Source organism: Cebus imitator, unplaced genomic scaffold (assembly GCF_001604975.1).
Source record: "Cebus imitator isolate Cc_AM_T3 unplaced genomic scaffold, Cebus_imitator-1.0 Scaffold421, whole genome shotgun sequence".
NCBI classification, from domain to species: Eukaryota; Metazoa; Chordata; class Mammalia; order Primates; family Cebidae; genus Cebus; species Cebus imitator.
In genome coordinates this window covers 1,064,110-1,082,720 of record NW_016107736.1, presented here as the reverse complement: position 1 = coordinate 1,082,720, position 18,611 = coordinate 1,064,110, and the positions used below count along the sequence as shown (strand labels likewise).

Sequence of the window (18,611 nt, the reverse complement as noted above, 5' to 3'; positions counted from 1 at the left end):
ATATCTATGGGAGAGGGAAAACTAAAATATTAGTTTGGAGGTCAACTGATTAGGGAAAAGAGGTGAGGGGAACACTTCACTGTATACTCTATTATAGTTGAATTTAAACTTTTTTATTGAGTATAATTCACAAATTATAAAACTCACCCTTTTAAAGTCTACACATCAGAGGTTTTTAATATATTCATATACAGAGTTGTGTAACTATCACCACTATCTAATTCCAGGACATTTTCATCACCCTTAAGAAAACTTTTGTACCCATTAGCAGTTACTTCCCATACGCCTCACCCCTTACCCACCCACTTACTGCCCTTCACAAGACTCTGGCAAATGCTAATCTGCTTTCTGTCTCTATGGATTTGCCAACTCTTGATGTTTCATATAAATGGAATCACATAATATGTGACCTTTTGTGTCTGGCTTCTTTCACTTAACATCATGTTTTTAAGGTTCATTCATGCTGTAGCATGGATCAGTACTTTGTTCCTTTTTGTGGCTAAGTAATATTCCATTGTATATATATACCACATTTTGTTGATGCAGCTATCAGTTGATAACTGTTCTGCTAAATTTTCGATTTATGAAAATATCCATTCAAAAATTAAACACAAAATAGAAACAAAATGAACAAGCCCCTCTCATAAAAAAATGAAAAAACATAAAAAATATCAAGCAAATAATGTATGAAAAATAGTAATGCATGGAAAAGCATCTTTGACATTTGCCAGGACTCACAGAGTCAATAGCAACTTATGTTCTCAACTAAAATTTATTACAGTATAAAATACAGAGGAAAAGTAGCAGGAAAAATATATGTATCAGTAGAGCTAAGAGAAGCCCAACACAAGCTTCCAATGTCCTTCCTAGTTTGAAGCCATACTGAACACACAAAAACTCTCTAGTAGCAAACTACAGAGGCATGTATGGAATGTCTCACCCTGGGAAGCCCAGTTCTAGTCTCAAGGTCTGAGGCGCAGATGGGTCCTGGTCACATATGCAAAGCCTGCTACCAACTGGCCATGGCAACTGTAATCCAGGACCCTAACAATAAATCAGTCATCAATCTTGATCTTGAGCAAAGCAACCCTGACAAGCTGTTATGGCATGGTCCATTGTTCCAGGTGTATATAACACAATAACCAATCAGTGACAAAATGAATGGTAGCCACATTCCCAGGGGATAGTTAAGGTTTCCCTTGGAGACAAGCAAAGAGTAAGCCACCAAACCTGCTATGTTAACTCTTTCCTCACATGAGATTTCTTTATTGCTAATCCCCCACCATTGGCATATGAACTGGAGTTGAGGTACAAGTCATAGAAAGAAGGGAGTGAAGAAAAGGGATTGGGCACCATTTGACTTCTACTTCACCTGTAAACAGGAGTTATTTGTCTTCATGTAAATCATTCTCTTTTCCATTTAAAAAATATAAAGAATAGACACCTCTGCTTTGTGTGGGCTTGCTTTCCCCGATTATGTCAACCTTTCCAGCTCTTGGAACAGAATCCAAAGTCCTCAGTATGATACACAGAGCCCCAAATGATCTCCCCACCCCCGGGACTTCCCTGCCCTCATTGCTCACTGCCCTCTCTCTTCATGGCTCTGCTCCAGCCACGCTGGCGACCTTGAGGTTCCTCACACACACCAGGCCTCTGACTGCTTCAGGGCCTTGGCTGTCTCGTTGCCTGGAGTGTTCTTAGAAATCCTCTTCACTGTTCCCTCATCTCCTGCATGCCTCTCCTCAAAGGTCACCCCACTGGAAGCCTCCTGGCCACTGTATCTAAAACAGCGGCCCCTGCCATTCTCTGTGCCCTTTCCTCTCACCTGACAATATATTGTTAACCTGAATATTTACTTATTTTTTACCTGCTCCTCCTCTAACTCCCAACGAGAATGTCTGTACCATGGAGGTGAGGACTGTTTCTGATTCACAGCTAAGTCCCAAGGCTGTGAACCAGAAGGGGACAGCTGTCACACTCTGGAGGAGTATATGATATGCATCCATATATCACACAACTTCTAGGACTTCTCACTCTCCAGGCTTCTGTCTTTCCGGTGGCTTGTTGCTGCTATTTTTTCTGTCATGCTCATTTCCTCTTGCTCCCTTTCTTGATTAACCATAATTATAGAAGTGCATTACCCATCACTTCTAAGATGGACACATGCTAACTTTTTAACATCTAGAACATTGGGATGCCCATTACAATCAATGGCATATTGTAGGGGATGATGAATAAATGGGGGAGATAGTTATCAGTTTTTACAAAAGAAAAATTTGTTATGTTATTGTGGAGAAACCAGTAGATGCCACCTTAACCAAGTGATTAAAGTTAACATAATGAATGATAAGCGCTATAAACATCATATACCCTCAGATGTCATGCACACCATTTCTGTGTGTGGGTTTCTTTTCTTTTTTCTTTTCTTTTCTTTTTTTTTGCCAAAACCACATGATCTCAGTCTAATCAGGAGAAAACATTCAACAAGCACAAAGTGAGATATATTTTACAGAATAATTGACCAGTACTCATCCAAAGTGTCACGTTCATGAAAGACAAGGAAAGACTGAGAAAGTGTCACAGGTTGGAGGAGACTAAGGAGGTATGAGGAATAAATGCCGTGTGGGATCCTAGATTTGATCCTAGAACAGAAAAATAACATTAGGAAGAAAATTGGTGACATTCAAATAAGGTCTCTAATTTACTTAAGTATCTTGTACCAGTGATAATTTCCTGTTTTTGATAACTGTGTTGTGCATGGCATGTAAGTTGTTTACCTTAGGGGAATCTGTATACAGATAGGGATAACAAGTATACAGAAGTTTCCTGTACTATTTTTGTAATTTTTCTATAACCCTAAAATTATTAATATTTCAAAATAAAACATTTAAAATGCAAGGCTGAACTATCAATATATATTTGTTTGGGTACCATTAGGTTGCTGCAGAAGTAATTGTGGTTTTTGCCATTACCTTCATGGCAAAAAAAAAAAAAAAAATTACTTCTGCACCAACCTATAATTGTAATTCTATTTTCCTTTCAAAAGAGGTTTTTGAAATGTCCAAAATAGCATTGACTTTTACCAGTCAAAGATACTTCCTTTTAAAGATTAGCATCACAGAAAATAGAGATCCTTAAGTAAAATGTTATTTTCCTTGACTCTCAGGATGACAGGTGCTGCTTATGTATCTTTATAGTGCACTCAGACCTCTCTGATGGAGCTGATAAATGGTGCTAAGTCTTGCATAATCCAGTGACCCCTGGGATTGCGTTGCTAGGTGTCTAGTTTCTGTTAAACTTTCCCTTAGCAAATAGGGATGAGTAAGTATTCAGTCAAAAACAGTCAAATTTTAAACTAATGAAAACTGCTGTGACTAGCGGTGCTATTACAGAATATACTGGTAACTTGGGCCAGTTTGACCTGCAAGAATAGATTCATATCCATATGCTTATACAACAGGTTTCACTTGTCACAATATTATTTTTCTTGTGATCATATGTGATATCTGAAGACATGGCATGTGACTGCTTTATGTGCATTTCTCACCCAGTTCCCATTTTTTTAGGAATGTATATAGGTTAGCTTGACTATCCTCTAACTATGCCTGCTGCTATGGCCTTTACCAGGAAATTATTGGCACAAAACTATCCAAAGTAGTAAGAGGTATGAACAGATGTGATGGGTGTTGATCTGTCATAATGAAATAATGACAACATTTATACCCTTCATGCATAAAAAGTTACTGATAAAACATTGCTTCAAGTATAGAGGGAAAGGTTCAAGACATCATGATATTGCTGAAGCAGAATAGCTTGGCTATAAAAGTAATCACAAAGATTGATTTAGTTTTTAAAACGATGATCCTTCATTAAATCCAAGGAGCATTCACTAAAAATACCAACCTAGGTCAATGACAAACTGTAATATCAAGAAATTGCCATAGCATGGATTAAGTGATACTTTGAAGAGAACTTTGGAAACAGATTATTGCCCACAAGGCAACTGAGTCAAAAGCAGCTGCATATCCACATGATATGAGACCATTCTATGTATCTAGAAATTAATCCATGGACTACACTAGATTTCCATTTGAAGATTGTGCTGCCTTCATCACTGAGCATTCAACATTCATGGATTGATGGGCACAGCACTTCAGCACAATACACAACCAGCCATCCAATTTGCCCTTCTTATTTTCATAACATTCCCTCATTGTGACGTGAGTATAGAACATTGTATCTGTTGTACCTGTTATTAAGGCAGTAACCATCATCTGGTAGAGTAGCTAGTACTAATAGAATTCTTACACAACAAGAACAACAAAACAAAACAAAAACAAAAGCAGCAACCCAAAACGCACGGAAAGATTGTTTCAGTTATTTAATCACTCATGAGAGAAGAAATAGTACACAGGCGAATTTCAACAGTGTTTCAATTATACGAACTCAAGAGAAGTAGGAAATGCTGCAGCAACCACTGAGGTATGTTATTTGCGTATCACAGATATGACACTAGTACAATGCACATAGGTCAATTACCCTCAATTTAACTTTCATGCATGTCATGGATAAGAACTACAAAGCTCTTGTGCATACATGGAACTCTGATTAATGTGCTATCTGGTGAATTAAATAATTGTTTGAAAAGCTTTATATATGTGAAATATTAAGGTTTTCACTAAAATATGAGAATGTAAGGATTATGTAAATCATCTTTACCTGTGTGACTGGTCATCAGGGTAGTAACATGATGCAAACATACTTTAAAAACACTGGCTACAGTGAGTAGACAACTTATTTAAATAATTAAGTGAATTATTAATATTCATTGGCTATTATATATTTTGTCTCTAAATTAAACACTTTCCAAGCTTTAAAGTTGTAGGGCAATACTCATTTTGTAAACAGTTACATGCCCTGGTACTTTTCTTCAAAATGTTTAGTTTATGGCACTCTTTTGCCTTTAAATGGAATTACTGACCTGAGTGTATTAATCATTAGGAAGATTACACATTTCCATCCACATTCTACGATGTTTGGAAAGACAGAATTTACAAAGCCTACAAGGAACTCTATATCAGTGTAACCATAAAAACAGTTATACTTAGCTTGAACAACTAATATCACACAGCAACTAGATTTGGTCATGTATATTTGGAACATGAGTTTGTAATTTTCAATAACAAACCCTAACTAAATAGAGCTTTATTAAAGAATGCCAACAACAAACCTTAGTTGACAGGAAGAAAGCCTTTTATTTAATTCACTTCTATAGTGATATATGGTTTTCCATTTACACTAGCTCACTGCAATCTCCACAATAATCAAAGAATTAGATAGAGAAGATACTACCCATCTGTTAGAGATGAAATCACTCAAGGTTTGTGAGGTTAAGTTGCCTGAGGTCAGATACAGTAATGAGGCTGGGGCAGTACCCCAGATCTCCTGAAACAACACATACAAAGTTCCTACTGCAGTTCCTAACTCTCTATATGGACTGAATGAAAGATGCTGCCTTTTTTCTCCCAACTAACTCAGCATTCTTTCCACTTCAAGGCACTGCCCAATCCTGTAGCAGCAGATTTAAATAATACACAAAATAATTGTAGAAGAAACTGAAGTGGAGCCGAAATGAAGAAAACAAAATGAGCTCTTTAGTCATAATGTCTACCACAAATAAAAGCAATTCAGAGATTTTCAGTGCTAGAAATTACCTTTATCTTTACAATAACAAGTTTCAATTCTTAAAATGGAATGGTCTGCAAGTTAAAAAAAAACAACCTAGTAATCACAAAATAAGTAAAAATAACTCCTTAAGTAGTACAGGTTGAGCATCTCTAATCTGAAAACCTGAAGTATAAAGTACTCCAAAAGCCTCAACTTTTTAAGTGCCAACATGATGTCACGTGAGTGGCTGAGATAGTGACTCTTTTGTTTTCTGAGAGTTGAATGTACACAGCTTTGTTTCATGTGCAAAATTATTTAAAATATTGTATAAAATTACCTTCAGGCTATGTGTAAAAAGTATATATAAAATGCAAATGAATTTCATGTTTAGACTGGAGTCCCATCCTTAAGATATCTCTTTATGGATATGCAAATATTCTAAAATCCAAAACACTTTGTCTCAAGCATTTCAGATAAGTGATACTTAATCTGTACATCACTTAAGAAAATGTTTCCTGAGGAAACCATCACATGAAGGGATACATCTCTCTTAGCCAATGCAGCCATAAATAAAAATGTTAATGAGGTAAAATTGGTCATGATGAGGGTAAAATAATATTAAAAAACTGAAAATGTTCTTGTTAAGCTTAATTCATTTTGACAGATTTTGAAAAAAATCTCAAATGCATTGTAGTAAATCTTATTAATTAAACTAGAAATCCATTACAATTTATTGCTTCTATGTTTTAATTTGTACTTTTTATCCTTAAGGATAACTATGAATAAAACATGAAAATCAGTGCATTTTCTTTTTCTGCAATCATCTATGTCCTATTCTACATAATATCTCATCTGCCCTTATATTTTCTTTGTAATCTAGTAGATTATACTCAGGCTTGATGACCTTGGTAATAGGACTTTCCTTATAAAATATACTCACAAATCTGAAATTGGTCAATCAGCTGTCCAGGAGAAAAATTAAGTGAACCTAGTTTTGCAGCAATATGTTTAAGTTAAAGGTTCAAAATATACTTTGAGACACTTCAAAATGCCATAATTTTCCTTCTGGAAACCTTCTACTCTCTCAGTCTGACTTATTTATTCTCTGAAAGCTGACTGGTCCCTGCCAAGTGCATTTTGGTACTATGGATAATAAGCTATAATTCAGTGAAGGGCTTCTCTAGGTTATAGAAGGATTACGATCACTATATTTAACATCTAAATCATATACAAAAAAGTAAACAATAGCAAGACTACAATCCCTCACTCCTACAAAAATTCTTGAATTTTTATTCTTTAAGTGTATCTGTCTTGATAAGTGGTCTTCAGTGAAATGAGCTTTAGACTTGGTTTAGCTCTACAAACACAAAGACTTAAGACATTTTGTCATTAAGACATTCTGACTTTAAGACCTTCTATCTTGACATTCTGTCTTTTAAAAAAATTATCATTTTCATGCTATTATTTTACTCATTTCAAAGCACATCATATTTCAAAAACATAGAAATCAACAAATTTAAATTATGTGCATTCAGATGGGACTCACCTTTAGAGAATCAAAACAGGCCACCACACGACCATTTTCCACATGGCAAACTCTTGGTGGATGGGCAAACTTGCAATCTGCATCAGCTCGAAAGCAAGTTCCTCTCTGAAATTCTCTACAAACTTCTAAAGTCAGCCACTTGGTATCACGAATCAGGGCAACATTGACAGCCGTCATATTGAAAGCAAAATTAAAATCCAATGTACCCTCTTAAGTACAATATTATTGTCGACTGTTTAAGGATTAAAAATGAATTCAAACTAAGTGTGAAGAGATAACAGGTGATTTTGGTGAAACGTCTATTTGTTGGCACTTAGGTTTTCATTAAACTCAAATCTGGTCTAGTCAAACAAAAAGCCAATCATAAAAACTCTATCAGAATAACTAAAAATCAAATTAGAGACCAACTCCTAAGAAGCCAACTGTTTGTTCCTTTGCCGAATTTATGTGAAATAACCGGCAGACTTTCAAAAGAATTCTGTGCTCTGCAGTTGATGTTTTCAATTACTCTGGCAAAAAACATATGCTGCTGGCTGCCCTTCGATTTGTGGAATGGTCTCAGATCAGGAGGAGAAAAGTTTTTCTCCTTATTTATTAGCTATAAATAATAAGATTGGGAAGGATGTTAGAAACCCAAAAAAGTTTTGTTGCAAAATCAAGTGGAGGGAAAATAACTAGGAAAATTGAGAATCACAGAAAAAAGAAATGGACCAGCTGCTGACAGTAAACTACAAGCACACCAGGTTCGGCGGGGAGGTGGAGAGGGCAGGGAACGTTATGTTAGGGAGAGGGNTAGAATCCAAGCAGCAGAGTTTTCAGAAAAGGCACTTTTCAGAACCTGCAAGAAAAAAATAAATAAAATTAGCTAAAATAACACAATGCTTCCGTTTCAAACTCTAGATTTGGAAAAGAAGTAACTATATCCTATTTAAAACAGGAAGCATCTAGATACTGACAGTGCAACATAGTACAGTCAGCCGTTGTCAATAAAAAGGGCATTTCCCAGTATCAAACTGCATAGTAAAAGCAAGCACTGCTTAGATTCACTGTTGAAGTACAAGACTGGGCAACAATCTCACATAAGGTGGAGTGGAGGATGGAAATGTAAAATGTGCTTCAGAAAGATCTGCACATGTACCCCAGAACCTAAAGTACAATTATATATATATATATATGTAGGCGTATCATAATTATGTTGTATACATGGCATAGCTATGGAATACCATGCAGCTGTTAAAATGAAAGAAGCACATATATGCGTTCTGATGTGTAGACATCACCAAGATTTATCAAGTTCAAATAAATGCATATTGCATGTAATATATATGTGTTATGATTTATGGAAAAATCTATAAAACAATAATATATTTCCCTATGTGCATAAAGAGATGAATATCTGGAATAATTCATAGCAAGCTGACAATAATGGCTTACTCAGTAGGATTAAGGGTGAGTCAAAGGGCTCTTTATTTGTATAAGTTGTATTTTTTCCATAAAAATGTATTTAAGCATCTATTTGATAAGAACCAATAATAAGTGGAAATTATAAATAAATAAAACTGAGTGAATAAAAAAATTATTTGTAAAGATACTGGATTTTTTTTTCTGTGTAGCCTCCTTAGTCTTTATGAAGGGAAATTGGAACAACTCAGAAAAAGATTTCAGTATGTACAAACAAGTGAGACAGAATGTGCTGTTTAACGAAATAGATTAAATATTATGCAGCTTTATGGTTTGCAGTTTAACTCAGTGTGAACCAGCTACAATTTCTAGTGACAGCTGAGAAGATACAGAAAAGATTAATTTATTGGCATATGCCATAAACACATATTGAAATAGCACTAATTTGTAAAAGTGAGCTCTGAGTATTAGAAAAATCAACTGTTAGCTTTTTTGAAAAGTGAGATTAAAGCTCTTAAAAATATTTCATTTGATTTTTTTGGACAATATTTTCAACAACTTTACAAAATCTAAATTTTCTTTGTCTTTTCCATATTTAAGATGAAATTTAGTATCACCTGACTTTTCAAATATCACTGAGAAATTAAGTACCTAGAAAATTCAAATAAGCTTATCTACTCAAGAGCAAAACATGTTTTTCTCTGAGTCATTCTTCATGGAAATTGTTCTAAAATGTATTCATTCTATGTAACTTTGTCTTATTAAAAAATATTGAACATAATTTGGACTCTAATCAAAGACTTGGAACTGTTAATGTATTAGAAAGTATAATAGTTCTCCTCTTTCAGTGGCAGACTGTTAATTGTCACATCCACTGTCACTTCTCTGATTGTCACAATAAGAGAAAATTCACCACAGTGAATTTTCCATCTCTGTTCTGAAAAACCTAATAGCCAGTCATGAATGTTGAATAACAATTAGTTACCCACCGAATGAGGGGCCTATGGAACAAGATGCGGAGCTTTCTCACAGAAGTTCTAAGGCTGCTCTTACTTCTTTGGGGGCCCTTCTGTATCAAGTTACATGCAGGGCTATGTTCTAGAGGGTTAAAGTTGCAGGCAAATGACTTCTAGAAAAATGTATTTTTAAAATAACCTGATAGAGGAAATGCAGAACAAAATCACAATGTGATGACCACTTCACTCTCATTAATCTAACTATAACTTTGAAAGGCAGAAAAATTGGAGAAATTGGAACCCTCATACATTGTGGCTGGGAATATGAAACAGTGCAATTTCTGTGGCAAACTGTCGGACAGTCCCTCACTTCCATGACTCAGTATATACCCAAAGTATCTGAAAACAAGGGATAAAGAAATCCTCCTACAAATCCTTGTACATGAATGTTCATAGCAACACTATTCACTATAGCCAAAAAGTAGAAATAACGTAAGCATCATTAACAGATGATTGGATAAACAAAATATGATATATCCACACAATGGAATGTTATTTGGCCATAAATAAGAATGAAGTACTGATGCATGCTACCATAATTGAAAACATTATGTTAAGCGAAAGAAACCTGTCACAAAAGGCCACATATTGTATGATTCCATTTATATGAAAAGTTCAGAGTAGCCAAATCTACAGAGACAGAAGGTAGATTAGTGGTTGCCAGGGGTTGGGAAAAAGGGATAAGGGTGAATGACTGCTTAATGGGTACAGGGTCTCCTTTGGGGGGGTGATGAAAATGTTCTGGAATTAGATACTGGTGATGATTGCATGACTTTTGAAATATCATAACCCATTCACTGAATTGTACACTTTAAATAGATGAATTGGATGTATTGAATTACATCCCAATAAAGCTGTTATATATATTTTTTAAAGTCTAAAGAGACATGACAACCAAATACAGCCTGACTAGTGATGGGATTAGCTATCCCAAGCTTTCTGAATTTCTCCTTAGCCACAGATTTTTTCTTAGTAGTGTTACTAAGTCGAATTTCAAGAGTAAATTCATTTCCACACTGTAACTGACTTAATGTATTATGAAAACTACTCTGAAAGAGTATGATATTCCAACTTAATCCCACAACTAAATTATATAGTTTGCCGGAACACATTTGGAAGAAAAATGACTAAAAAGATCTATCTATATAAGATCTGCTCAAAACATAAACAGTGAGGGTCTGGAGAAAGATTTTTTTCTACAGAAGTCCATCAAGTATAGAAACATAATAAATAATACATGTGAATTCTGAAGTTTTACAAATGAAAAATGCAAACAAGAATTGGCTTCCAGACCTGCATTTTATGTAATATCAGAGATAGGGGAAGAAGGAATTTTCTTTTTTCTTTTTCTTTTTTAAAATTTTGGCCTGTAACCTTTGCTGAAGCTCTGGCCAATTCTTCAAAGCAGTTCTATCCACCACATGTCTTCCTTCAGACTGGAACTATTTTAGGGGCTGACTCAGAAGAAACTAAGTGCAACACTTAACAGAGCTGGTGCAAAAATGGGGAGAAGTTCTCTCATGCAGCTCTGTTTGTCTGACTATGTACACAAGACAGGGAGAAGTGCTGGTTTTCTCTGTATTCTTAAGATCAATTCTGTTTTGGGGATAATACAGCTTTATCTTCACTACTTTAGACTTAAGTAACAGGAATATAGTTCTGCTTCTTATGATTTATAGTCCTCTAAAGTGGAACATGAAAAGTTACCATTTCTTAGTGCATTTGTACTTTATTGTACTTGCAGTTTACAAGTGCGTGAGTAATAACCCAAAACACTGATGACTGAAATCAAGCTCATAGAGGTTAAATTACTTATTTGAAGTTACAAAGCCTAGTGGTAGAGCCATGTCTCCAGGCAAGATCTTCTGACTCCAAATCTCATGCATAGATTCTAGCCGAGAAATGTCATAGATAGCATTGCTTATCTCTCTTGGGAATCTTAAACAAGGGAAACCTGTCATTTCTGTAGAGTACTTATGGTTCATTCTCAGAATTACATTCATGCCTGATGTATCAACATTTTCATAATCTCCGTAAGTTGTACTCAACCAACATTTATCCAGCATCTACTGTGTGCCAAACATTGTTCTAGGTACTGAACAAGACTGATAAAGTCCTTCCTCTCGTGGAACATGCTATGCTCATTTAAATAAAGAAGTAACTTGATGTACAAGGAAGTAAAATAAGTATTAGAATTTATGAAGAGCTGGAAGTAAACACTAGGAATTCTGTCTTCAGCACAAACCTCTAACTCACCATGAATGATACACCAAGCACCATGACTTAAGAATACGCTTAAACACACACTCAAATACTGCTACATAGAAGTAAGTCATCAAGAGGAATATCTTAAAATTATACTATGACTTATTGCTCTCCAGATTCCTCTTAGAGAGGGCAACTACTGTTCTCATCTTACAGATGGGGAAATGAGGGTGGAGAAAGTTGAGTAATTTAACTTGCACAACTTCATGAAGCTAGCAGGTGATCAAGCCATGGTTCAAACTCAGGCAGCCTGACTCCAGAGTCCCTTCCCCCACTTAACCATGCCACAATACTGTGTGACTCTTACAGCATCTATTGTATTCTTTCTCATGCTTACTGGCTGGGACCCTTAACCTTCCTCTCTTATGAGATTTAAATGCCTTAAGAATAGAGATCACGTCTTCCTCTGCTTTGCTGGCTCTATCTTGTCATTGGGGGTTAGAGTAGCATTCCCCAGGATTTTTACTTTGAAAACTATAAAGATTAAATGGTAATTTAACATTAACCCTTCTGTTGTATGACACTAGAAAAGAGTTTTGTCAGTTGGGCATCCTCTAGGCTAGAGCTTTGGCGACCTGTTAGTTTTGAATCAATCAAACCTGTGAAGTTAAATATTTTCTCACAATTTTAGCCTTCAAATTGGGATGACAATACCTAAGATTCTTCACATACAGTGAATTCAATCTCCACAAAGAATGACCTATTCCGGTCCATGTGATAGCAACAAGATCTTATAAAAATATTAAATTTCCAGATGATCTCTGTTTATGTTCTTGGATAGTAGTTCTTCAAAACATCTTTGAAATGTTTTTGCTTAATAATAGGTGTGGTGAAACTGAACTGGTAGTGGGAGTAAGGGTGGGGGAGATTTCACTCTGATCCATAGGAAGAAACCATTCCTAAGTATTCTTCCACGAAAATAAAAGTTAATTTTGACATTTTTAGAATGATATAGTTTAAAGGTTTAATGGAAAAAGGAATAGGTGAATAAATAGGCGAAAGGATGACGCAGTTTCAGTTTAAAGGATTCTTTCTTCCCATCAAAGCCACTCATTTTCATTTCCTCAGAGGGCTTTTTACTTTCCCTTTGTTTTAAATTTTACTTTAAGTTCTAGGGTACATGTGCAGAGCATGCAGGTTTGTTACATAGATATACACGTGCATTGGCGGTTTGCTGCATCCATCACCCGGTCATCTACATTAGGTATTTCTCCTAATGTTATCCCTCCCCAATCTCCCAAACCCCTGCTATCCCTCCCCACCCCTCAACCCCCCAACAGGCCCCGATGTGTGATGTTCCCCTCCCTGTGTCCATGTGCACTCATAGTTCAACATCCACTTATGAGTGAGGTCATGTGGTATTTGCTTTTCTGTTCTTGTGTCAGTTTGCTGAGGATGATGGTTTCCATGTTCATCCATGTTCCTGCAAAGGACATGAACTCATCCTTTTTCATGGCTGCATACTATTCCATGGTGCATATTTGCCATGTTTTCCTTATCCAAACTATCCTTGATGAGCATTTTGGTTGGTTTCAAGTCTTTCCTATTGTAAACAGTGCTGCAATAAACATATGTGTGCATATGTCTTTATAATAGAATATTTTCTAATCCTTTGGGTATATACCAGTAATGGGCTTGTTGGGTCAAATGGTATTTCTATTTCTAGATCTTTGAGGAACCACCACGCTGTCTTCCACAATGGTTGAACTAATTTACATTCCTACCAACAGTGTAAAAGCATTCTTATTTCTCCACATCTTCTCCAGCATCTGTTGTTTTGTGATTTTTTAATGATCGCCATTCTAAGTGGTGTGAGATGCTATCTCAATGTGATTTTGATTTGCATTTCTCTAATGACCAATGATGAGGAGTTTTTTTTCATATGTTGGTTGGCTACATAAACGTCTTCTTTTGAAAACTGTCTGTTCATATCCTTTGCCTGCTTTTTGATGGGGTTGTTTTCCCAGTAAATTTATTTAAGTTACTTGTAGATTCTGAATATTAGCCCTTGTCAGATGGTACATTGCAAAAATTTTTGCCCATTCTGTTTGTTGCTGGTTCACTCTAATGATAGTTTCTTTTGCTATACAGAAGCTCTTAAGTTTAATTAGATATCGTTTGCCTATTTTGGCTTTTATTGCCATTGCTTTTGGTGTTTTAGTCATGACGTCATTGCCTATGCCTATGTCCTGAATGGTATTGCCTAGATATTCTTCTAGGTTTCTGTGGTGTTAGGTTTTATGTTTAAATCTTTAATCCAACTGGAGTTAATTTTTGTATAACATGTAAGGAAGGGATCCAGTTTCAGCCTTCTGCATATGGCTAGCCAGTTTTCCCACCACCATTTATTAAATAGGGAATCCTTTTCCCATTGCTTGTTTTTGTCAGGTTTGTCAAAGATCAGATGGTTGTAGATATGTGGCATTACTTCTGAGGCCTCTGCTCTGTTCCATTGGTCTATATCTGTTTTGGTACCAGTACCATGCTGCTTTGATTACTGTAGCTTTGTAGTATAGTTTGAAGTCAGGTAGCATGCTGCCTTCAGCTTTGTGGGGTTTTTTGTTTGTTCGTTTGTTTGTTTGTGTGTTTTTGCTTAGGATTATCTTGGCTATGTGGGCTCTCTTTTGGTTCCATATGAAGTTTAAGGTGGTTTTTTCCAAGTCTGTGAAGAAAGTCAGTGGTAGCTTGATGCAGATAGCATTGAATCTATAAATTACTTACGGCAGTATGGCCATTTTCATGATATTAATTCTTCCTAAAAAGCTGAATAAATATTTAATAATAGCTTTTGGGTGTGTGTGTGTGTGTGTATGTATGTTCAATCAAACCTTATCAATGAATATCTTGGCCACCAAAATTTAATTTGATTCAATTCAATATGTACTTTGAGAGAACCTTAAACACCTCCTTTTTTCTTTTTCTTATTGAGACAGAGTTTCCCTCTGTTGCCCAGGCTGGAGTGTAATGGCACAATCTCTGTTCATTGCAACCTCCTCCTCCCAGGCTCAAGCAGTTCTCATGCCTCAGCCTCCCGAGTACCTGGGATTACAGACATGTGTCTCCATGCCCAGATAATTTTTGTATTTTTAGTAAAGATGGGGTTTTGCCATGTTGGCCAGGCTGGTCTGGAACTCCTGGCCTCAAGTGACCTGCCCACCTCAGTCTCCCAAGTGCTGGGATGACAGGTATGAGCCACCGTGCCCGTCTGCATGAACACTTTCAAACCACTGGGGTGCTGGTTAAAGACCTATAGCACGAATTTACAGGATGACACTATAGCCAAAACATTATTATTCTAATTTAGTTCCTGGTATGAGCTTATTCTTTAGCAAAATGTAACTGAAAAAAACCATCCCACTTGAAAGTTTTGACTTTTAACTGATGCTCATCTATGAGAATCCTAGACAAGACACAAAATAAGGAAAATGTAAAAACTTTTATTTTAAAATTATGTACAGAACAGATTCTCTATGAAATTCCACCTTTGGGGAAAAAGTACTGTAGTTTCCATTATTTTTGAGGATTTACATTTTTTTCTCATGGAAGTTATCTTGAAAGTAAAACAAGAGAAGAAAGACATGTTTACTTCTAATTTAATAGAAATAGTAACTTATAATAGAGCTGTTTGCAAGGCCACTACCAGCAGGTACTTTTGCCTCAGCTTTCCTATACTTTCCTTGTTTCCTAGTTTCTTTTGCCTTCCCTCCACAAAACAGCACATAACAGAAGCACTGCCAGTGCCTGGTCCAGAATATCACAAAGATATTTGGCACCTAAACGAATCACTGAAGAGGTCTTCCTATAAATGCATTTATCAACCCCTGAATAAACAATGAAAAAAATGTTTTCTTTCTTTCTTTCCATTTTAAGCTTTCCTTACATCTGTATTACTTCTGAATTTCTTGTGGCCATTTATTTTGGCTCTACAAATATATGACACACCTGCCATACACTGCTTGAATTGGATGGCTGACAAGATTTAAAAGCCTTCAAGTTTTCAAATTTGCTTCAAGTTCTGTTTCCCTCACGTGTTTTGGTTAGTGGTCCAGTGCCACACATTCTTTAAGGAATATAAGAGGTGCTCAGCACTGCAAATGGAAACCATGATTTCACAGGCATCTTAAAGAAAACCAAGTCTTCTCTCCAGAAAAAAAAAGGTCATAAAAATAAGGATATTTTGCCTATGTACAGAACTTTTTCATTAATTTTTTTTAAAGCTTTGCTGTATTTCTGGGAAAAGCACAGTATCTGGGCCAGAATGCACCATTCCTCATGGTACAGTCCCTCATGGCTTCCCTTGGCTAGGAGAGGGAGTTTTCCAACCCCTTGCACTTCCTTGGTGAGATGATACCCCACCCGGCTTTGGCTCACCCTCTATGGACTGTACCCATTGTTTAACCAGTCCCAGTGAAATGAGCCAGTTACCTCAGTTGGATATGCAGAAATCACCTGCCTCCTGCATTGATCTTGGTGTGAGCTGCAGACTGGAGCTGTTCCTATTCAGTCATGTTGGTCCACACCCAGAATCTGCCATTTAAATATGTTAAATATTTAACTAGCCCAATTTAATATAAAACAACTGAAAACTTGGATCATAAACATAGTTGTTATTAAATCACACTAGTTAAGTGCTTGCTTATGTGCATGTGACAGAAATCCCAATGCCATTAAAAGGTCTTCTTTCACCAAAAACTGAATTTCAACTTGAAGGCAACAGGAATTTGATACATTTGGCAATTCCAGTCCTATAATGCTCAAGCATTTGAGATAAATGAAATACAAAATGGGTCCCAAGACTGATTCCATTTAATATATGCAGGGTGATTTTGCTGATGATTAGCTCAGCAGACATTTATCAAGCATCCACTATGACCCAGGCCCTGATCTAGGTACTGGGGAAACAAAAGTGAACAAGATAAAAGCCCTGTCCTTTGACTTTTACATTCAAGTGGGTGGCAGCAGGGGAGGATTGGCCAGAGAGGCAGAAAATACAAAAAGAAACATATCCATCATTCATTTTATCCAATCAACAAATATTTAATATCAAGGCAAGTAAAACCTTTCGAAACGTTCATATAGGAAAATACCAATCAACAAACATGTTTTGTATACCAAATATCTGCACAGAACTGTATCACGTGCTTCTTAGGAATTAGAAGAACCTTAAGGTACTGCCTCTGCACTCAAGAAGCCCCTAATTTAGTTGGGCAGGTAAGAACAACATATACGGTATGTCTGCAAACAATGCAGACAATTAAGAACAAAATTTGGTAACATTAACAACAAATGTGATGACAGTTCTAAAAACAGAGCATCACTGAAGTCTAGAGTAGTCAAAGGAGTTTTCAAGAAGAAAGAGGAGCTGGGCCTTACAGAATGAGAAGGATCTAGGTGAAGGCAAGAGGGGCAGATAGTATTTCTGAACAGGGGAACAACATGAATAAGGGCTGGAAGATCAAATTGGGCACCTGGTGTATATAGGATGGTGAGCATACATGGGCTGGTTAGGATGTTAACGTTTATACTAGGGAAGAAAAATAATGTATAGGTGGTTTCTGAAGAACCTGGAAAGCAACCCAAAAAGTATATATTTGTTATAGAAGGAGGAGCCTCTCTCACAGACTTGAAGCGGAGTAGAATCTTAGAGGCCATAAATGTAGAATGTTGAAAATGATCTGCTCCTGGAAAATTGTTTTACTTAAGGAACCCACAGCACAGAGTCAGAGTAAAGTTCATGCATTCAACATACTGTGGAAGAACAAAAGGTGAAGCGAAAGTAGATAAAGGTCAGAGTGTTTTTCTGGATTTTACAGGCTCCATGAGGCCAAGACAGAGTAATTCAGGACCGGCCGACATAAAAAGGTTGGGAAACAGAAAATTAGAGCTTCTTGTTTGCATTTTTCTACCTACCCATCATTTATCAATGACCCCAGTCATTAAAGACACATAACTGCATTCCTATTTTCTGAACTGACTCAAACACTTTTCAACCTTTATCTCTATAATAGAAATTCCTCTTAAAAATGTAGTTGTACTTTCAAGTGGGATGTTTTTTTCCAGTTACATTTTGCTAAAGAATAACCTCATACCAGGAACTAAATTTGAATAATAATGTTTTGGCTATAGTGTCATCCTGTAAATTCCTGCTATAGGTCTTTAACCAGCACCCCAGTGGTTTGAAAGTGTTCATGCAGACAGGCACGGTGCTCACGCCTGTCATCCCAGCACTTGGGAGACTGAGGTGGGCAGGTCACTTGAGGCCAGGAGTTCCAGACCAGCCTGGCCAACATGGCAAAACCCCATCTTTACTAAAAATACAAAAATTATCTGGGCATGGAGACACATGTCTGTAATCCCAATTTAATTTGGATCAAATTAAATTTTGGTGGCCAAGATATTCATTGATAAGATTTGGTTGAACATTCACATTCACACACACACACACACACACACACACACACACACACATCAAAAACTATCACTAAATGTTTATTCATCCTTTAAATATTTATAAACAGCCCAAGTAATTTTGTAGTCAAACATGAGGGACACATAAGGATGATTATTTGGCAGAGACGCAAACTAAGGTAGCATCTATGTGATTTAATGTTGTAAAGGGATTCACTACCATACTGAATAGGCATCCAGTGAGGGCTTCCTTACCTGAATTCATCACTGGTATTATAGCCAATAAATTCAGATTCTCAAAATCCATA

The 18,611-nt window shown here is 36.4% G+C and overlaps 1 protein-coding gene across 9 annotated transcripts in view; it reads right to left on the bottom strand.

Annotated features, from left to right (window-relative positions):
• MBNL3 (muscleblind like splicing regulator 3) overlaps positions 1-18,611 on the bottom strand; it is a 109,688-nt gene that overhangs the window by 55,196 nt on the left and 35,881 nt on the right. The window contains exon 1 of one of the 9 annotated variants that reach the window (XM_017509790.2): positions 7,214-8,031. The exons of 5 other annotated variants lie outside the window; for them this stretch is intronic. In XM_017509790.2, the coding sequence (XP_017365279.1) occupies positions 7,214-7,390 (177 nt within the window). In that variant the 5' untranslated portion in view covers positions 7,391-8,031. Of the gene's footprint in view, positions 1-7,213; positions 8,032-18,611 lie in introns of those variants that run through there. 3 more of the 9 variants (XM_017509788.2, XM_017509787.2, XM_017509789.2) reach the window with 3 other exon arrangements.